Source organism: Vanellus vanellus (genome assembly GCF_965231255.1).
Source record: "Vanellus vanellus genome assembly, chromosome: Z".
NCBI lineage: Eukaryota > Metazoa > Chordata > Aves > Charadriiformes > Charadriidae > Vanellus > Vanellus vanellus.
Genome location: NC_138908.1, coordinates 89003376 through 89026245, shown reverse-complemented (window position 1 = coordinate 89026245; position 22870 = coordinate 89003376). Strand labels below are relative to the sequence as shown.

Below are 22870 nucleotides of genomic sequence, written 5' to 3'. Positions count from 1 at the left end.
AATTACCACTTGGACAGAGGCAAGATCTGAAATGATCTCTGGCACTCCCTTTTGAAGCGGGACTTGTCACCTCAAGGGATGAGAGGTGACAAAAGACAATTTCGAAAACAGCTTAAAACTTACCCAGAGATGTTAATTTCTTTGTAGGAGTCTTGTTCTGAAGTACATAGCAGGGCAGACATGTGGGATACATTCTCTGAAACTTTTCAAGACTGATATGTACAAAGAAAGCATCTTTGGGAAAGTTAAGGTAACCATGACCCATGATGGAAGCAAAGGGGAAGGCAAGCTCCCCAAAAACTAGTCTGGGTAGGTCCAGAAACTCAACAGTTTGGATTACGTAGTAATTACGTAAGTAGGGTAGGACATTCCAACTGTTAGCAAAAGGCATAGACATGACTGTTTTGTTTTATTTTATTTTATTTTATTTTATTTTGTTTTATTTTATCTGGTTTTAACTAGCTGGACTATATCGGTCATTGATCTTCATCTTGATTGAATTCTATGTTACTCAGCATTTGGATCCAGATCTGAAACTTACCAGGGTTCAAGGCTGTTAAGACCCAGGAGTTTGATTTCAATCCACTAGGTTGATAGCTACATGTCAGAAACTTGCTGTTGACAAATATTAAAAAAAAAAAAGTACATTTCAGGGCAGGACTCTAGTTCAGGCCTGTGTCAAGCAGCAATTCTAATTTTTAATTACATTTGTCTTTTTTTCTTCTTTGTAGAATCACGGGGCTAATCTTAAAATCTTTACTCAGAATTGTGAGAGACTATATATGGAGCCTGAAATAGAAAAGGAAGGCACGTTCATGACTTGTGAGAGTGCAGGAACTGTCCATCCAGCTTCAGAAATGCTCTGTACTGAAAAGACATTACAAGCAAAAAATGTGAATTTACAGAATTATTCTCAACACCATGCTGCTTGTGATAAGAGAGAAAGTTGTCACCAACAAGTCTTCTGTGAACAAGGAATTAAGATTATTAATAATGGCAACAAATCAAAGAATGATGTTTCACCTTTTTCTTTGTGGGATACGAACTCTGTTCCTGATAAACAAGAATGTTTATGTGCTGTTCTGTCTTCTGCAAAGCTATGTGATGAGCCAAGGGAGGGAGAGCAACGGTGTAGTTTTGACTCACACGATAGCAACGACACAGATATTCTCTGTAGTCCATCATGTGATGAATCTCTGTGTCAAGATAATTCCAAGTCAGTCCTGGAATCTGGAGAACCTGGGTGCAAAGGAGATGCTGATATATCTGCAGTGCATGACAAGCTGTGGAAACTTCTTCATGAAGATGACTCAGACTATCAAATCCCATTTGAAAACCAGGGGATCACAAGTTTAGAAATTAGGCCGACGGATATCAAAGTCACAGAACTGAACTTCATACAGGAGACCTGTTCTGATCATCCTGTGCCAATAAATTTGATAGACGAGCCGGAACCTGTTACACAACCAGCTAGCAGACAAAGAACAGAGAAGGAAGACTGCACTGTTTCTGATATCCTACTTAAAACAGATGAAGCACATAACAGTGCATCCATGGGAAATGTTTGTCTTGCACAAGTGGTAGAAACAGATGGTATATGTTTAGATTCTACCACTGGAAATAAAACGGAAACACCATCCATTTGCGTTTCAGCAAGTAGTATCATCTTAAATACAGGGGAGTGCTTGGAGCAGAAGCCGAATCAAAAGTTAACTGACAGTAAAGGATCCATTCAAATGACTGTTGCTTGGAAAGGAGAGCTTACCATTAATAGTGCTTCACAAGCATGTGATGCAGATTCTCCTCAAAGGTTAAAAAATGCTCAGAGTAGTAGTTTAGCATGTGACAAAAAATACTCAGCTTACGTGGCAGATAAGTCACATGGGACAGTTGGACCATTACTTCATACTGAGCACAACATATCCTTGATAAATGAGTCTGTAACTGGTAAAGGTTGTAATTTTGGAGACTGTTATCCAACAAGAAAAGAACTGGCTTATTTCCCTGAAGAGAAAGATATTTTCCCCAGTCAGTTTACACATGAAGAACACCCATCTGTAAACACCATACATAAAAATAATGAAGAGAATTTACATGAAAATGGAAATCTCTCAGACTCGAATGCACAAAGTGACATTAATTCTGACAGTTATGATCTTTCAAAAAATGATGACTGTCAAGATATTCAAGTTGTTTCTGATGCACAGAAATACGGTTACCTAATGCAATCGCCTAATTTAATTAAGACTCCCAAAACTGTAACCCATAAGAATCTGCTCCAAAATATAGACCAACTGACAGAAATAGAAAAAGAAGAAGCGGCATTCACTCCCTCTTCCGAGGATCCATTTTTAAGAGATTTTTATGTAGAAGTGCCCCAATGTGAACCATGTAAAACAGGAGAGATATGCGTAGGTGATGAACAAAAGTCTGAAACTTCCCGTGACTCAGGAGTTAGTCATGTTTCAGAGAGTCAGACTGCAGTTTCCCTTCATGATACATCAGAACAGCATGTATTTTTTGTTGACAGCACCTTTAAGTCTGATGAAGAGTTAAAAACGGATTCTTCAAAAAATGACACAGATGCATCTGGAGGTGAAACATCAGTTAGTAGCCCACTGCCTAGAAAGGCTCAAAATGAGTACCACAGCGTAGCAAATGAGGATTATAGAGATCTCAGTAATAAGTTAGATATCCGACAACTGACTGTAGAAGCAGCATTACCATTCTTCACACCTGTATGCCAGTCAGAGGGCCTTCCTACCAGTACATCAGCAATAGGCTGTCCTGGCACAAGAAGTCATGTAAAAACTGAATCTGCACAAACTGTGGTCAAAGTAGATGAAAATTTGAGTACGCTGGAAACTTTCTGCAAAACATTGCAGGATCAGTGCCATAGGGTACCTGAAGAAAACAAGGAGGAAGCAGTCTTGTGTGAAAATAAACAAGAGATTCAAAGACCTACTGAATATAACCCAGATGAAGCTGAAACAAAGTCTCCTTTGCACACTTTAATTATCTCCAAGGCTCAGAGAGAGATTATGAATATTAGTGCCAAACAGTCCTGTCCTGACTTTATCTCTTCCAGCAAGCTAACTGAGATTGATAATTCAATGAAGTCTACTGAGTGTGGTAAAGATGTAGAAGTCCTTACATCAGAGAACATAGTAAGTGCTTTAGTTAATTTGCCACCAGTTGGTTCAGGGAACAACCAGTATTTTCAAGAGCAACCACCCTTCAGCAGAACTCAGCCATTCTCCTTAGCATCGACCACATACAATCCATTCCCAGTCAATGCGGAAAGGCTAAGAAATCAAGAAGGATCAAAATCCTACCAGACATCACCAACCGTTGCTGAGCCTGAGCCCATCAAATGTAAACAAGACACAGCAAAAAGCGGGCATTTTGCTACTGGAGCTAAGAAGAAATTACCACCAGCCATGCTGTCAAAAAAACCCCGACTGGAGGAGAGAGGAAATGTCAGCAATGATCCTAGCAGTATTAAAAAGTCTGTGAAGAGTGAGGCAGGCATGATTCATAAGGAAGACAGAAAAGAGCAAAGGAAACTAATATTGAAAAAGGATAGCAAAGGTAAGAAAAAAATTATTTTCATTTCTGTCCTTTCCCATCATTCTGGCTACAGTACAAAATTCAAATTTGTTAAACACACTGCAAGCCTCCTTTAGTCTAAACCATATCAGCTAAAGGTGTCCTGCTCTCAATGATTTTCATTTCCAGTTTTGTGAACTTAGTAACTACTGCTGTGCCATAGAGCTGAATCCTCCCTAACATCCTTTTCCTAGCTGGCAAATATATTCAATTTATGAACTTTTTAACCTGTTTCAAATAGTTACTTCTGTGGGACCACATAATTACACACAATATAGCAACTGCAGGCCCAGTACTTGCATGTTGTTATGTTCCCGTGGGGCTGTGTTCCCAGTTATGCTTCTGCACTGTGGCTCCCAAATGCAGTTACCCTCTCTTGGGTACCAAATGGTTTTATTGCTAGCGAAGTATTATTGTTATTAGTATGGTGCCACTGATAAACATAATGTTTGCAGTCCTATCTGATGACTGATGGCTGGTTCTCCATTCCTTTTCACAACTCTTGGTCGTAAGTGACACTGATGAAATTAACAATATTAAACTGACATAGAAAACATCTAATTGAAATGGGATCCAGGTTGCTTGTCAGAGTCTCTAGGAGGTTGCTAACAGGTAGAACAAAATGCAGACAGGAGTAGCAATAGTGTAACAGCTAGACAGATGAGGTATTTGTGGTTTCTATGGACACTTTGCAAGGACCAAGGTCTTATTTTTACCTTTTGATGTTACATTTCATATTCACATCATAAAATAATTTAATAGATCAGAGCAAGACTGAACAGTGACTAAAGGTAATTTCCACAACTATGAGAGATTCTAATTACAGTGTGGTCTGATGAGAGTTCTACTTTTCCAATCACATTTAAAAAAGCCCCAACTTTTCTCTGTTTGAAGACGTGTCCTTTGCCAGAGAACCAAAAGTGCAGGAGGAGAGACACATTCCTTCAAAGCAGAGCAAGCAATTGTTTTTTCCATCTACCCGAGGCTATGCTTGAAAAATGCTTTAAACGTTCAGGCTTGAATCAGATAAATCTGAATTTTCTTAACCCGCTTGTAACCTGCTTCAGTCTAGTCTGAAATGAATGTATGTTTGTACTTCAGAGAGTTGTGTGGACCTTTGCCCAGCATTATGGGAAGGTTGGTATGGTTAGTCTCGTATATGCTCAGTGTTCTCTTTTGTATTATTTTCAGCTGCAGGAGGGACGACTTTGTGGTCAGAGCAGGGAATCTGGAGGCGTTAGTTCTATTTACAGTTCTGTCACATAACTGTCTGTGTCATTTTAGCCCTGATTCAGCAAGATTCTTGGGCCTAAGGACTTAAGTGACTACAAGTTAAACATAGCAGTGAATTCCAGGTGCCTGACCCTTCACGTTGGATCCAGCATCAGACAGGGAAAGTTAGAGTGCTGGAATGGGATCCCCGAGGGAGATGTGTCATGCCAGCTCATTCAGAGTGCAGCAGCACAGAATTAACACAGTAGGAAACATAACATCTTGCATTTTACATCCCTTACATCTAGCATGGATGTCTCACTTGAGCGCAGGGATGTGTCATGATCCCAAAACCTTTCCCTAAGTATATGTTGATTCCCTCTCTTTCCAAGTACTCTTCATTCTCCCACTCACATCATGCCCACGTGCAGAAGATGCTGAAAAGTTCTGAGCCAGTAAACCAGTCTTAGCAGAGAACCAGGTTGTCAGGACCTTCCCCAGACTGACCAGTGCTCTCTTTCTGTAACCTGCATGACTCTTGGATTTGTTCTGCGTGATGGTCAACGTTTAGCGAGAGCTGTGCCCTATGGCTGGAAAGGTAGGGACTTTCTTTCAAGGTGGGAAGTTAATCCTTTGAAACTGAAAAGGGAAGCAAAGGCTGCGGACATTACCAAATGCAAATAGCTAACCACCAAGTGTGGGTTCCTCCCTCCAGCAGCATTTTAAAGGAAGTGGTGCCATCACTGCATCTTGCAAAGCATCTCATCCTGGCAGTGTGTTTTAGGTATGTTCCAAGAACACCTTGGAGCATCTCCTGGGACTTAAAATCTTTTCTCTGAAAGGCTGTTAAAAAAATCTACTAGTTACAAGTATTCAGTTAATGTGAAGTCTCATTATGTAACCATATGGTACGCTGTACCTTTGTGGTGTCTTATTTACTGATGAAACGAGCTGGTCTTTTAGTCAGAGAGAATGTATTTTGATTTAATAAGTTATTTTATGTTGATGCCTTTTCAGGCTAGAACTTCCCTTGGGTCCTATTCCATAAATTCAAAATGTCTTTGCATTGAAAACATTTCCATTGACTGTGTGGTGCACTGAATCAGCCTTTTAAAGCCTCTATATGTTAAAGCCTTGGTTTCTGCATCAGAATAAATTATAATTATTTACCAGTGTTGTCAGATTCATATTCTTAACATCTGCAAATCGTTCTGGGATTCCTTTAAAATGCCAAACCATCATTATCTTCTAGTCCTAAACTGTGGCTCTTCTGTTTCAAGCTCCCAAGCTGCTGAAGAAAATCCAAGCAGAGTTGTTCCCTGACTGCTCTGGAAATATTAAGCTCTGCTGTCAATTTGGTGACATTCATGGCGACTCCACCATTACATGGACTAAAGATTCCAAGTTACTAGCCCGACTGCAGAGAAGGTGAGTGTCCTGGTTTGAGGGAAAACAGAACCAATTTTGTTCAGTAACTTCGCTTCTTAGCGGGGCCTCTTCTAACTACTGAAATTAACTGCATATTGTGCAGACAGTGTCCACTCTCTCAGAGAGGTCAGACCAATTGTTTATAGCTGATGCCCAGGCACGGGATGCAGAGAGGCTCTGCTTATACTCATTGCTATAACCCCCACGGCCAACCAACTTTGTTATTTGCCCCGTTGGAGGGTCGGAAGTGGAAAAGCATAGTGGGGTCCCACCTGCGGGGAGGAGCGGACAGGACAGGTGACCCAAAACTGACCAACAGGGTATTCCATCCCACCTGCCTCATGCTCAGTATAAAAGCTGAGGGATCAAAGGGTCAGCTCTCTTCCTTCAATGGCTGACGTCTGAGGAGGACTCTGTTCGTCTGCCTGTGATCACGATCATGAATGCCTATCCGGAATCCAGTTCCTGTCCGTCACTGAGTCCAGCTGGGACTGCCCCAGTGCCAGCCAGTGTCGTGTTTGTCATCTCGGGAACTTGATACGGTTTTGTATATTTTTCATTATTTCTTTTTATTTTGTTATTAATATTTCATTAAACTAGTTTAGTTCCTTCTAAACTCCTAAGTCTCTTTCCTTCTCTGCCTCTCTCTTTGAAGAGGGGTAGAGGGGAGCATCTGTCGGTCCCATCTGGGTTCCCTCATGTCCCCAGCAGTGGATTTTGGCCTAAACCACGACAGTGAGTGAATGTTTCTGAAGGACAGGTAGTTTCTAAATAGCTTTTGGGAAAATATGCCAGTGATTCACTCTTGTACCTCTTAAGAGGATTAGTATGATAGGTGCAAAAAATGAGTTTAAACAGGGTAATTAAGAAGCATATCTTCACACAGTGCATTACTATTGGTCGTAGTTCGCATTACATCACCAGTAATTCTCTCAGCCTGTTCATAACCAGTCTCATCCAACATTCAAGTCCTGTAAAAGATCAAATGAAGTCTGAACCTCAGCACCCAGCCAAAAACCATGAACACCCTTGGTTAACATGTGGGAGACTCTCTGTCCTTGTGTGGTGGAAGTTAATTGCTGAAACAACTAACATGCAATGTAGAGCTTGACATGGTTATTCCGCAGTATCAACACAGACGGGGGGATGAATAGATTGAGAGCAGCCCTGCAGAGAAGGACTTGGGATATTGGTGGACAAAAAATTGAACATGAGCCGACAATGTGCACTTGCAGCCCAGAAAGCCAATCTTATCCTGAGCTGGATCTGAAGAAGCATGGCCAGCAGGTCAAGGGAAGCGACTCTCCTCCTCTACTCAGCTCTTGTGAGACCCTACCTGGAGTACTGTGTCCAGTTCTGGGCTCCCCAGCCCAATAAAGACCTGGACCTGTTCAGAGGAGGGCCATAGAAATGATCCAAGGACTGGAACACCTCTCCTGTGAAGAAAGGCTGGGAGAGTTGGGGTTATTCAGCCTGGAGAAGAGATGGCTCCGGGGAGACCTTGCAGCCTTTCAGTATTTAAAGGGGGCTTATAAGAAAGCTGGAGAGAGACCTTTTACCAGGGCCTGTAATGACAGGACAAAGGACAATGGTTTTGAACTGAAAGAGGATGTAAGGAAGAAATATTTTACGATGAGGGTGGACCATACTTTATATATTTGGCCGTGATATTGATAGGAATATTAGAATGCCTTTCAGTGTGATTTAATAATTTTTGGATTTGATTGAGGTACTTTTCTCCCAGAATGTGGTAGGATCATCTGTTGTGAGACACGTAATAGGCTGAATGTTTCTAAGTAAGGTGAAATAAAATATTTTGTCTACTTGCATCGTATTTGAATCAGTCTTTGCAGTGAGGGACAGAAATTCCAGGGACAGGAGGAGAGATACATGGAATAATCAGGAAAGATCTTTTGAAAGTATTAATGTAGAAAATTAACATGTTCTGTTACAGTGCCCAGGATGACTCTCCCGTCTCTTTGGCAATAGCTAAAGCCAGTAACAAAGACCAGGGAATGTATTATTGCTGCTTGAATAATATGTATGGAAAGGTGACTGCTGAGTTTAATCTGACCTCTGAAGGTAAATCCCAGTTTATAATTTTGATTAATAATAATAATGACAATGGCAGTTTCCATTCTTTTTTTTTTTTTTTTTTACTACAAAATCTGTTTCTTTGTTTCCTTGTAGTACTGGAACATCTCTCAAGTTTTCAGAATTGTGAAGGTAAGTACATGCATCTTCTTGAATGTGTGCTCAAATCTTGGTTCCTTCTGATTTCCAAATAGAACAAAGGATGGAAAAATATATCAGACTGAGACATTTTGACAGTTATCCCATGGGAAACTTGTGTAGGATGGGATGGTTTGTGCAGGGTGATGGAGTACCCACCTTGACAAACTATTGTTTTGAACTTGACTGTGTAACTTCTCGTTAGCTTGATGCAGTAGCATTTCACATACAGTAAACAGGAAAATAGCATTGCATCGCATCATACAGAGACACAGCCACACATAGAGCACTGAAAGCTCTTTTGGCAGAAAAACTTGCCAGTGATGTTTGCACGCATGGTCTTTGCAAGTCACCTGCTATGTAACTTTACCCCAACAGAAAGATGGGCATGAAGATTTGGAATGCTTTCCTCATATGTTAACTTGTGTTTAATCACACTCGGCGTATGTCTTGCTGTGCTGCAGCTAAAGATAGACAGTGCATTGCGATTGGTTTATCATTTCTGAATACACTGTACTAATCAAGTACTTCATTCGGCCCATTGATTTTTCTTTCTTTTTCTAGAAGAATAAAATTAAACATTTAATCCCTTGTTAAAATAAAGACAGGACTCTTCATATAACAGCACTGTATAAGTTTTGACCAACAGAGAATTTTAGGTGGAGTTAAGGAGCCTTCTAATTCTAGCTTTATACATGCACTGTTTCCTCTGTGCTTCAAAGACAGGCAATAGTGTACAGCGTCTAAACCAGAGGTAGCTACAAAGGGGAGCTGGAAGGACTTCATTGCTGTGTAGCATACACCTTTGGTTCTCCTGTGTCTCTTTTCCACTGATGTTCCTGGAAATGTTAAGATTAGAGAGACTTGAAGTGCAGTTAGAATTTTTTAGTTTCTCAGTGCTTAACCTTAACCACTTCCCCTCCTGTAGTTTTTTTCCGTTTGTATTCCAACGATCATTTTAAAGGGTGAAATCAATAGTCCTGCTTGATTTCAGCTGTAACTTAAGCACACATTCTTATGCTACTGGTCCCTTCAAAAGCCACAGGTGGGGTAAGAGAAATATTATTTTACTAATTTCTCCTGAATATAAATGTCACTAAAATTGATGTATTTGTGTTTTGATTGAAACTATCGTGGTCATTTTTAGAAATGTCGTTCTTATTCAAAATCACTTATGAGATAAAAATCTTGTTATTTTCTTCTGCCTTTGCTAATGAACCTGTTTTTAAGCTGGTGCTTGCCAGATTGGAAAGCAATAAATGCTTTAACGTGCCAGTCTGCAGCACTGGAGCTGATGTAGTGAATGTGGTTGGGACTAGGAAAGGCATGTTTCCATCGTGGTTGTATTGGATAAGAACTGAGATCTCTTTCAGCTGAGTGCCTCTATGAACATGTTGGCAGAATCTTTCCCTGAAAAGATTCCAAGCTGAAATCTGAAACAAGCTCTGGTTGTACCAGCAACTTCTGTCTTTTCAGAAAAGACAGGCTAGCTTCAGAAGAATGTGCTCTGAGCACATTGGGTGTAGAACTGTGTTCTACTTTTAAATTCATATCTACATACACTGCTGCACATTAGCTTTATTACTGGCTCTGTCTTCCCAAGAAAACAGAGTTGGCGGGGTCTCTGTATGACCTCAATGCCTCTTATGTTCTCAGCCAGCTTGACTTACTTCCCATTCATTTGAAGCTCTGGTTTACAACTCCCCTAACATTTTAAAAAAAAAAACAACACTTTTTTTTAATTTTTTATTTATTTTTTTAAACAAGCTTAAAAAAACCCCCAAACTATTAGCTTTTGTGATCTTTACCTCTGTTTTTGGTTTGCTACACTCTGTATTCTCTCCTTATGGACCTGAACTGCCCACTTTCTCCATGCTGGCTTTAGACATTAGAGGCAACAGGCTACATTTAGAGGAGCCGGGTCCCAACCCCATATTGACACATGTGAGGCCATGTATTCTGTTTCCATTGAGCATTTTCTTTAATACTGTATGGAAAGATGCATTTGTTTTCCCATGTCCACCCTTTCCCTGTGACTGCAGCAGGATGTTGTGCAGAACAAAGTGGCGTTGTCTTTTAGGTGTGGAAGAAATTGAATTCATGCAGCTCATGTTCAGAGAAGATTTCATCAGTGACAGCTATTTTGGTGGGAACCTGCATGGTGTAATAGCTACAGAAGAGCTTCACTTTGGTGAAGGCATGCACCGGAAAGCCTTCCGAAGTAAAGTGATGCAAGGCCTCGTGCCAGTGTTCAGCCCTGGCCACCCCTGTGTTCTCAAAGTGCACAATGCTATCACGTATGGGACCAAGAGTAAGGATGATCTAGTTCAAAAGAACTACAAACTAGCGCTGCAGGTAAGCTTCTCCTGTCCTTTGTAAGCAAGAATTGTGGGGAAAAGTTGTCTTGCAAATATTCAAACAGGTGATCTGTTAAATGTTTTGAGTAATATTCCATAGGCGTATCTGTTTGTAATACAGGAATGCTATGTCCAAAATACTGCAAGAGAGTATGCAAAGATATATGCAGCTGAAGCTGAGCCCTTGGAAGGCTTTGGGGAAGTACCAGAGTGAGTATATATATATATTTTTATATACATACACACGTATGCATATATATATTGTCCGGTGTCACAGCTGCCCACTGACTGCTAGGAGTAATTATTAAAGAAGAAGAAAGAGTAAACCTGAGAACGGTGTTACAGCTGGAATCATGACCTAAATAATACTGGCCTTCCAACTTTCCATTAAAAATGAAATCTTGAGAGAAGTCATGATCATTCTGAAGCTGGTATGAAGTCACTCCTTAAGCGAGTTTTCTCTGTAAATTGAGGCTTAAGCCAAAAAGTTAAACTCTGAATCTAGGTTTTTCCAAAAACTGGTTTATTTCATTTGAGAAGTTTTCCATTTCCTGAATATGTGTACATCACACTAACAGCTCAATACAGGTTCACCTCTGCCTCCGAGGCTTGGAAGTGGCACCTTGAGGATTTGGTAGTAGACCTTTTTCAAAGGATTTGCTGTTCCAGTGTCAGGCTACTGTGTAGAGTTGAATTTGCAACGGATGGTTGAAATTCCATCTGCCTTGCTTCAAGGATAAGACCTACATGCTTGACAGCAGGCTAAATCTCCATCTCAGTTTAGATGACACAAGATCTGTTCAGCTGCACTGATTCCCTGAAAAAAAGGACCCCTTAAAACACAGCCTCTGGAGTGATTCCTTAAAGCCACCTTTTAGGATTAGAAATTGTGATGGAGATGGCAGTGAAATCTTTTAGTCATTTCCCCCATTTCTTCTGAGATGCTGCTAGGAGCTCTCGTGAGCTAGCTGATGAAATACAGTTATGGTCTGTTACTAGCTCCAGCTGAGTGGCTTCCCAAAATTACCTTATCTCAGAGCAGTATTAAATTCCACTCTAATAGACACTGATGTCACTTTTTTGCTTAGTCTAAGGTTTTAATTTTGGAGACTTACACTGTAGTATCAGAGTGCTGCCTAACAAGAAATTTGAGTTTTTCTGGTGTAAGTACAAACAGAAGACGACTATCTGTGAGGTAGAACACTGCTTTCCAGACAGCAGGAACTTTGGTAACCGAGAAGGTCGTGTTGCCAGTGAGACCGATACTTCCTTCCAAACTATTGTCATTATCACTTCGCATTCAGTCTTACTCTCTGGGAAGACCACGAAACCCCAAACGAAACCCCAAAACCCCAAGTGTTTGGCATGGTGCATCTTTAGACATAGATGGACCTAGCTTGGATTCCTACAAAACTTTGTAAGTCTTTCTGGCTAAACTAGCTCGATTTCTAAATGAATAAAATAAGACCGATTGTTTCAAGTTTGCAATTTCCTGAAAACTTCATCTAGAACTAGCTGAAGTTTTCTGACCTGGGTGCAAACTTTGCCAAAGCCTAAGCATCTCCAGATTCTAGATTTTCACTTGAGCCAACCTGTCGTGAGAATCTGATGGTCTTTCCAGAGACTTTTTTGTTTCCTTTTACTTTTTGGTCAGTTATTTGCTTTGTATTTTCATTATCAAAAGTATTTGCTAATTTTGGACGTGTCAGGTTTTAGAAGTCTAGTCTGAGAAATTCTCCACTATCACCGGTCTTGGGCAAAGCTCTTTCTGGAGTGGATCCAATTTGCAGGTGCTGAACACCTCACAAAGACTGAACCATGTGTCAGTCAGCACGAGCAGGTAAAGCAGTGATACTCTCAAATAAGCAAGCACGCTTTATTGCGCAGAGTTTAGGTTTTGGGCTGTAGTAGGACAACATTAGAAAGCATGCTTTGAAAAAGTTTAAATTTGAGTAAATAATACAAAGAAATAAGCACAAAGAGGATAATGCAATTATATTCTAGAGCTACCTAAAAGTTCCCAATCTTATCTGGATGTCTTCTGGCTTGGTTTATACTTGATAGCTGTTCATTCACTCTCTGAGATCGCTGACCACTTTGTCTGTTTCTTACTCCTTCATGGACAGAATTCTGGTTTTTATTAGTTTTTATCCCTTGATTTCAGGATCATTCCTATTTTTCTTGTTCATCGCCCTGCTAATAACATCCCCTATGCGACAGTGGAGGAGGAGCTGGTTGGGGAATTTGTGAAATACTCTGTCAGGGATGGCAAGGAAGTGAATTTCCTGAGAAGAGACTCAGAGGCTGGCCAGAAGTGTTGCACCTTCCAGCACTGGGTGTATGAGAAGACCAATGGGAGCTTGCTCGTCACTGACCTGCAAGGTGAGTTGTCTGAGTGGGGGTAGTGAAATGGCTTTCCCATGATCCTGGCCGGTGACCACTCTCAGTGAAATGGCTTTCCCATGATCCTGGCCGGTGACCACTCTCAGTCAATCCCTGTAACCACAGAACTTCCAGAGACTTATTTCTGAGCAATGTTATTGTTGGGTCTCTGTGTCCTGTTTGCAATGCTGATTGTGCTCCTCCCATTACTTTGTAATGGACAGTCTTCTCCAGTTGTGGGCAGTACCCGGGCCCTGTGGCGTTTTTTTATAGCATCTCATGCAGATCAGAACAAAAGACAGGAGAGACAGTTAGGATATTTTATCTTCAAGCCTCTTAAAGTGCACTGTGTTTGTTTGTATGTGTGTTACCCTAGGGGACAAAAAGTCATTAATGAATTGCCCACTGTGGCAGCAGGGGCTAACATGTATTAACCTGTGCAGTATTATGATGTTTATCTAATCAGCAGAGAAGGGGAATTTTTACCTAGCTTATATTCTTATAAGAAGACAGTTTGGAAAAGAAAAAACAAACCTTACACTTTTAACGGGAGAGTTGTTCTTCCGCATATCCCCTTAGTAAATCAGGACACTTATATTGAGTCGTCTGGCTTATTGTCTCACTTCCCAGAGGTTAATGAAATGTCTTGTGAATGAAAGACTTCAGTTGTTAATGACATCCTAAGCCTTCACTTTTTCTTGTATTTAAATACTTACCAACAGTCTCTCAACAGTGGAATGCTCCACATTCAGGTCCGGGGTAGGTTTGAAGAAACACATTCCTTCAAAAAAAGAGTGGTAAAGAAATGCCCTCCTCACCTTTACTGAATGCTGCCCTTGTGGTCCTGTGGTCATGACCCCTAACTGCTGAAATGCTGGCCTGTATCTGACACAGTATGCATAGATGTATTTGAAACAGAGAAAGACAGACCTTTCTTAAAGAAAACCAAAGAAAGGTGGAATCTTGGAAAATATCCCATGTTAACAAGAGAAGGCAGGAAAATTCACAACAACACATCTAAACAAGACCCCTCAAGTAATTTAAAGGGAGAAGAAAGAACAAAATCCTAGCCTGAGGGAAGCACGACAGCAGAAATTATATCTGACCCTCTGTAGTGACTGCTGCCACAAAGGACAATATACCTGCTGCTGTTGAAGAGAAACATCCTTCCTCTCTTATCTTTGCATTTGAGTATGTAGGCTGCATTTTTGAGGCATACCAGTTGAGATTTCTGAGGGTATTCTCCAAGGAAACTGGTCTTGAGACCATCATTTTCCTGTACAGAAAAAATCACAGACTACAGGACTAGATTTTGCCTATAAACAAGTCAATAAGTCAATAAAGGGACAGGTTAAAAACCCCCAGTGTTTGGAAATACTGAATGAAAAAGGGATTTTGGATCTCTCACCCAAAAAGTAAAAATAAGGTTGACTGACCTGGTGCTTTTGATGAGCAAAGCGAATATAGCATTCCTACTGATAAACATTGTAGTCCAAGTTTGCAAAGCATCAAAATCACAAACCCCATAAATAAATATACACATCTCAGGGTAGGTGCATAAGCAAAGATTCTGTATGTTTCTTAAAATGCAGTCATCAAATTGTAACCCCTCTTTCCCCCTCACTGACTATCCAGCACAGGAAACAATTTATGCTCTATTTATCACCTTGCTATCTGTAAACTACTGGTATGAGACCGACTTCTAGAAATAGCTAGTGATACAGAGCACAAACATTCTATTTTTAATTGGGGTACTTTTTAAAATGTTTTGGAAAATGGTGACAAATAATTAAAATTAAAAACATGAATCAATAAATAATATTTAATGCCTCTATATATGGTGCGCTCAAATCTGAAGATATTCCTAGACATCCTGGTGTAACATAAGCTCTGTTTCCTTGATGCCTTGTAGGTGTAGGAATGAAGTTAACTGACGTTGGCATAGCAACATTGGCCAAAGGGTGAGTGAAAAATTATTTCTCAACAGCATGCTTTTGCTTTACACATCAGTCTCTTCACAGTGTAAATATGTTGGGGGAGGGTGCACTGGTTAGTCTTGCTTTAACTTTGGAAGAAAACAATTCTCATCTGACTCTTAACTTCTTTTTGCTCATATTTATGAGAATCCACCTATAAGGGAAACACATTTATTTTGTTCTAAAAGGATGAGGCTACACTGTAGATTGGGCTTTGCTTTTCCTCCATGCCTCCCTTAAAATAGGCTTATTCGAAGGGCATTTCCAGTGTGAAATCAAGGTCTCTGGTGGCTTACAAGCAGGTAAGGCACTTTGCTTGGTGCTACATCAGCTGGAGGAAGGTAGGGCTGCAAAGGCAGGGCCAACACTGAGTCCAGCCTGGGGTACAATGAAAGAGCTGGTGTTTGCGCTGTCCGGCGCTTCTGACGATGGAGGAAATTCCTCAAACCCCAGCATGCTCCCCCAGCCAGAGCTCCAGCTGGGCTTCCACTCACTAGCACCTGCCCCAGCAAATGCAAATACAAGCGCTTATACCTATCTACCCCGACTACTAGATCCTGCTGCCAGTAGTCAAGGTGACCCTTCTCCCCTCTACTCTTCCACTGGAAGAAGAGAGGATGTCTGCCACAGTACTGTGGGAACTAGAGAAGGAGATGCCCTGGAAAGGGCCAAAGGCTGTATTGCCCTTTTTGCAAGGAATTTGCAGGGACTACCTGAGGGAACAGAGCTGAAATCCTTCTTGCAGCCAGCAAAAGTGCCAAAGCTTTAGAATATATATTTATGACATAAGCTTTTATAAAGTTTTTCTCAGTTTATATATAAGTTTATATAAGCTTTTCTCAGTTTAGAACTCTGTGAGTTAGTTTTCTTCCTATAGCAGGCAGTGACTGTAAGCTTTTCTTGAGCCCATGTTCTTGTCAGCTGCATGGGTGGAGGGAAGACGTCCATTTAGCTTTGTATAGGCTGCTTATCTGATAAAAAATGCAATGTATTGAGGGATTTGATGGTCTCTCTTTCCCTTCTCTCTCAAAAGCAGTAATTCTGAGCTATAACAAAAGATCTGTTCATAATATTTAGAGAGGCCTGTTTCCTGGTAGTTTTGCAATGGCTTCGGGTCTTTTGGGGAGACTTCAGCATGTGTGTAAAGATACAGGCCTGTAATGTTCTAGCTTTCCTCCACTTCTCAAAAGTTTCTGTTAATTAAAGCTTGTCGTTATACCACAGGCCAAAAGAGCCATTGATAGAAAGAGGCAGTGTAGGCATTCACATCAGCTGGCTGATGGAAAGGGAAAGAGGATGGGTGTAAATGCCTGTGACCAATGCTGTAAATTCATATTCTTCTTTTAAGAATCTGATAAAAGACAACAGATCCAAATGCATGTATTCAATCTTGATACTAAACTGGAGCTTGTCTATATACCCGTGGTACGGGAAAAAAACCTAACAATATCTTTTAAATTATTTAAAAAAATTGACCCCAGAATATTCTGGGAAAATCCTTAACATTTGCATGCTGGCATCCATTCAAAACTTACATTGATTTACCCTTTTAGCTGTGGATCCAAAGTGAAATCAGTTGAAATTAAATTACACCATCCTGTTACAAAACAAAGAAATCCTAAAACTTTTACTGAGGCAACGCTGTTCTCTGGAATCAGAAGTTTTGTAGAAATGCTGGATGTTACCGTGCTGCTCACTATGGGAAATTGCTCCTATAAAAATGCATATTGGTCTAGGGAAGAGGAATGTGAAGTGAGAAAATGAATATGCGGTGCAAGCTATAGTGAGGATCACCTCATTCATATATAAGGGAATATTATTTCCTTGCATGAACAGCCTCTTGAAAATGTTGAGTATCATTTTGTTTGTCATTTAGCTAATGATGTTGCTACAAGACAACAGATTTTTCCTGGTCCTGTATTTTTCTTTTATGGTCTTTCCCAGAAGGGACACCTCTGCATTAATATGTGTAGTTTGATTTCTCATTCTGTGAACCTGGATGGGGAAAACAAACAAGTACACAGAATTCCTCTGTATTGCTGGCTGTTGCTGCTTTTGGTAGTGTGCAGTTGTGCTGATGAGAGATTGTCTGTCTCGCATGTTGGGGAGAACATACATGGTCCTACTTAATTAAAAAAATGTAGTATGATACTGTCATTATTTTAAGTGTATTGTTAGAGAAGATACAAAGCTGATTTTTGGTGTAATTGCCTATAGAAATTCCCATAGTTTCCTCAACCACTCTTTGCAGAGGTAATGACCTGACTGATCACAGACAGGTCCTCTGCCTCCAATTCTTCTAAGCCTGGGCCAGTCGCATAAAGGCAAACGAAAAATATCCTTGGGAAATGTTTCTGTGATCCTTGATGAATGGAAAAACATTCATATTGTTCCTGGTTGGAATGTAAATGAAATACAATTCTAATTTCATGCTAAGATTAAACTCGTGATCAGGGGGGAAAAAAAAAAAAGAAAAAAAATCTGTGTCCCCCACCCCCACCATGCTCAGGCTTTCAAATAATCTGTCGTAGTACAAACTGTTATTGATGAATTTGCAAAAGCCAATATGGCAACTGTCATGAATTATTCATGGCCATTATTTATCCCCCAGTGTTTCTTGTAAACCAAGCACAATAAACAGCATATATTCAAATTTTGCACCTATATTCCGCATTGTTCATTGCTGTTAATGATATTTTGGGGGGTCCAGACTCACATTCCAACTCTGAACAAACATTTCTGGATGAGCATTTATGTTTCCTTTGTCTTTATCTTTCTCCTCCTTCCCGTAAAGGCTGTGGAGAGACTGATGTTTTCAACAGTTAGCACTCTTCAAAGTAACTTTGATCTTTTCTCCTTTCTATGTCTGTTTGACCAGTGAATTGGAAACCAAACGAACCCCAACAAAGGGTCATTTGTTTAATGCGCTGAAGTAGCTGCAATACAGTTTCTGTCAGTAGAGGGCGAAGCCTAACTAGAAACCGAAAAGCCTGGAACGTATCTTTAACATAGCCACAGGGGCGCACCAGAGTCAGGCAATCAATCCTTTAAATAAGCTATTTAGCAGATTCTTTGGCCAACGTAAACAAAAATAGTACAACACAGTGACTGGCTTCTAAGTGCAAACAGTGAGCCAGTTTAGAAGCTGTGCACAAGTGCCCAGGTATTTATTCAAGAACAGTAAACACAAAGATGAAGGAATCGGGAACATGGTGACCTGCGGTCATGATGATTAACAGGAGTGCTGTTTGCCAAATGTGGATCTGAAAGTCTGTCTGATTTCAGGTCATTGGCAAATTTAGTTTTACTCAACATGGCAACAAGAGGCATTGAGGAGTTTAAGCCCAGTGACAAATCCAACATTCCCCCTTCGGATTTAAGGAAGATTTGGTTTGGGCCAAGCCCCAGCTGTCAAGTTTGGGAGATGGAATTCTGTCTGGGTTTTATTTATCAGTCATCTAGTCAGTGAATTAATAGTGCATGCTGTACAAAATGACAGATTCATATTTTTCAAGACTTGGAATGGTCAATCGTTTGGTGTTATTGAACACAAAACATATGAGCGCAATACAGACCGTACAATTTAGAAGCCATTCACTAATGGAGATCTTTCTCCAGTTACACATACCACAAGCTGTAACAGCACAGAATGGTTTGAATTAAGCTCACAAGTCCTGCCAAATTACAACAGAGCTACGGTCATTAGGTCTGGCCAGAACAAATGATGCAGTCTGGAAGCGCACAAGGGGGGCTCTGTGGAAGCAGTGACTAACAAACAGCAAACAGCTGGGAGAACTCACATGCAAAACTTTGGTCTCACATCTGTTGGTTAGTTTTTCTCTGGCCTGCTGTAAGACTTGGGGCTGTCTGCACACCGCAGAGCCAAACTAGGCTTATTCATGGCTCTCTACTTCCAAACTGGACAAGGAGTGTTACCTGGGCCGCATCTGTAGCCACAAGGTCAAGTGCACACCTACTGTTTTAAGAGAAGGGAAATGAGGATGGCTGGATTTAGGAGCAAAAAATAATCACGTGTTTTTAATATAAATGTTCTGTCTCTTGTTCACAAGATAGTCATGCTCTTATTTTTACTGCAAATATTTCTGGCATTTGTTGAGTTCTAAAGCTAAAGTTAGCAGAGCATTCAGTTGTTCATGTGAAGTGTCTCATACTATCATCTGAGCAAATGCTGCTGTTTCTGCTCTTTGTTTAGATGTTCTTTCAAAGACATACGGGTAGTGAGAAATACCAAATACCAATAGGAAAGCCACTTAGATTTCTATTTACTTCATGAGAAAAGTGGATTTTTTTTTAGCTCAACTTTTTCTTTCTAAGACTATTTCCACAAAGAAATGAGTATTATCAGAATTTTATAGCATGAGAAAAAGACACAAAGAAATTTTCTTTAGCTGCAACAAAATGGCTACCTAGGGAAAAAAAAGAAGGTGAGAGCAAGAGAAGGAGCGTGTGGTCATTTTGCAGCCACAAATGACAAAACAGCCAGCATTCAGTGCAGTGAAACTTCTCACCCAATTGATAGCCCTGGAGGTGCCTTATCATTCGTATTTCTGCCAGAACACACCTACACAACGTGCAGGGGAAATGGGGCCTCTCAGTCAGTCTTGCAGCAGAAAGGGAGAATGTCAGATACTGGAGTACGCAGATGCTGCCCAGGGGCTGCCTGCGCAGAGCCTGATTATCGCTCCCGCAGCGGCACCTGCGTCTGTCACACACCGCTGCAGCATCCAGTGACACACCAGGACAGTGGAAGGTGCTGTAACAACAGCTGTTGTTGCCACTGGCACTCACTGGAAAGACCCAATGGTTAACTGAGTATTTGTGATAAATTAATCAGAATTTTTCAGTCTAAGGTATTGCTCTTTCCTGATAATGCATTGCTCTGCTTTAACTAGTTTCTGGAGTCAGGATCAATGCTTGATATAAACAGATTTTCTTGCTGAGCACAGGCATGTTTTTGCCCGTGGAACGTATGTTCTGCTGATGTGTCTGGAGCATACACCTGATGGCCCCAGAAGAGGAGCTCAAGTATAAAGTCTCAAGTCTATTATTTCTCCAAAGGAGTGAGAGAACAGTTCATTATCTTGCTGAGCTCCAGGGTATGGTCCTGAAGTAACAATGGCACTCCTCTTAAACTTCCTCTGGGTAAACAAGCACATAACTTGCTTGGAGAAGAGAGGAAGAAGAAATATTATTAACTCCTTGAGGTTCCTCTGGCTGTTTATAGCAAGCTGAGTGGTTTCTCTAGAGCAGTGCAGGCTTACTACCTGTTTAACTTAGAGGGTAACCTTGTCTGGTTGGCAGCTTCACTTGCCAAATAATAGTAAAATACATTTCGAGGTTTATTTCATTGAAATACATATTTAACATTCAAAAACTCTGACTTCAAAGAAGAACCCGAGAATAAAATATTGGTATGAGAAGACAAAAAGGACTACTAAATACTTACGATGCGAAAGTTGAATTCCAAATTAGTTTTCCTTATTGAAGTTAACCACCAGTAATAATTTAATTCCTTAGAAGATTAAGGTCTGCTGTTCACCTTACAGTTACCTGCAAAGTCTTCATCATCATGGCTGCGATAGCTTGTCTGAAATAACTTGGGATCCATCCTCCATGGGTACACAATTGTGACTATTTAAAAGCAGCAGCAAAATGTATAGATTACTTTTGGCTGTAAGGGGGACTGCCAATATACATGACCATTTTGGTATGTGCTGAGTAAGCAATAAATATTACCTTTTATATATACTAGAGAAACTTTCAGAATTGCATTATCCGCCAAAGAGATTTCTTTCCTCCTAGGGTGGAATTAGGGTAGAAGAGACTTGCTTAATGTTTTCAAGTTGCTTATGAGTGAACAGTCATACGCTGCCTCCCTGTGCTGAAAACGAATCTTGAAATCCCATTTGGCTTTTTTCTTCTTTGTTGCTACAGATACAAAGGTTTTAAAGGCAACTGCTCAATTTCCTTCATTGAGCAGTTCAGAGCCCTCCACCAGTGCAATAAGTACTGTGAGATGCTGGGACTGAAATCTCTCCAAACCACTCATCAAAGACAGAGGAAAGCAACATCCATCAAAAGTAAAAATCTACCAAACTCATCAACCCTAAAGAAAACAGTGCCCAAGAAAGCAAAAGAACCTAGAGACTTCATTTCTTCAGAGCACTGAGTTGCACTGTCCCATCTTGTGAAAACTCCTCTTGAAGATACGTAGCAGTGATAGGCACCAATGCCCTGGTGGGGGGATAACTTCAGTCTTTTGCCTTATGACACTATTTTGAAGTCATCCTGATGCTGACGCCAGCAACAAAGAAAGGAGCTGATTCTATGGTCTCGATACCTGAGATTTAACACCGGGGCAAGGTTTTGAAGACAAACTTAAGCCATCTGCCTGGATTATCTTACAACCCTTCTAAGTATTGGTGTCTGCACATTCTGAATCTTGGACATTGAGTGAACCACAGGTCACTGGAGAATGTCTTCCCTTCTGTGTGTCTGTGACTGTGACCCTGGGGGTTCAGCTGCTACGTAAACATCAATATATTTAAGATGTCACATAGTAAAAGTTTTGCAAAGCATTGTTGCTCAGGCTGCTATAGAGAAATTGTTTTCTTTCCCAGATTTTTCCACATTGTAATCCTACTATAATCCTATTCTTGTATTTTCTCTCCCACTTACATGTCTTTTAATACAAGACAAAGCCATTCATAATTTGGACATATCTGTCTTCTGCCCCCACAAAATTAGCCAGCGTCTTTAAGGTCCTCACAAAGTGATGTCATCAGCTTAAAGATGGGCAACTTGTGTGAGTTTCCATAGAATTCCTTGCTTTCGATGCAAGCTTCCTTGAATCTACAGTTAGCACCGTGGCACAGTACTGTCATGCTTGCACCAATCTTATTGTAGGATAGGGGCTTGGAGTCTGCATGTTGCCAGACAGCTACCATCTGAGATAAACCGTTACGTACAGAGGGTATTTCAGTACTTTGCAGCATCTTCAACTAGAATAAGTACAATGACTTTTCTGTGTAGCATAGAGTTGTATTTTGAAGGAACATGATGGGTGCCCTGGGCCAGTACCTGTCTGCTGAAGACTCGTGATTTATCCAAAATGCCGAGGCAGGGCCAGAACTGAACAAAGATACTGTGCTCCTTTAAACACACATGTAGCTTATGTGGAGGTTTGCAGCCAGACGAGGGAACTGTGCATGTCAGAGGACTGCAATAAGTTTACTGGAGGTGGCAGCTGAAAACCCAACCTGCAGTGCTGAACACAGAATACAAACACTGAACGTTGTCAGACTTCTTCTCCCTTTGCGATTACTAAATAACAGGTGGTGCCAGAAACCAATACCTGTGTGTAACAGTCCCATCAGTGCTGAGGAAGATAAAAGCGATTTCAGACTAGGTTCTGCTTTGTATTGATAAGCAGTGGGTGCCAAGTAAGAGATAAACTGTTGGGGACTAGCTGACACTAGGGACTGAAACTCCTCTGACTGCAATGTAGATGTAACATCTGGGCTTGTCATCCTGGGCTCCCTTCGTGGTGAATGAAGGTCAATGGAATTCCAATTGGTCAATTCCAATTCTCAATGGAATTTAGAGCAAAGTGCAGGTCACCTGCAAAACAAACATTTGAAATAGTTTAGATTA

At 40.7% G+C, this 22870-nt stretch overlaps 1 protein-coding gene across 1 annotated transcript in view; it reads left to right on the top strand.

Annotated features, from left to right (window-relative positions):
- ALPK2 (alpha kinase 2) overlaps positions 1-21890 on the top strand; it is a 32137-nt gene extending 10247 nt beyond the window's left edge. Inside the window, exons 2-10 of the mRNA XM_082497430.1 lie at positions 732-3591; positions 6102-6249; positions 8204-8331; positions 8440-8475; positions 10562-10836; positions 10960-11048; positions 13003-13220; positions 15133-15181; positions 21152-21890. Of these exons, the coding sequence (XP_082353556.1) occupies positions 732-3591; positions 6102-6249; positions 8204-8331; positions 8440-8475; positions 10562-10836; positions 10960-11048; positions 13003-13220; positions 15133-15181; positions 21152-21386 (4038 nt within the window). The 3' untranslated portion in view covers positions 21387-21890. The remainder of the gene's footprint in view (positions 1-731; positions 3592-6101; positions 6250-8203; positions 8332-8439; positions 8476-10561; positions 10837-10959; positions 11049-13002; positions 13221-15132; positions 15182-21151) is intronic.
- Positions 21891-22870: the final 980 nt, after the last annotated feature.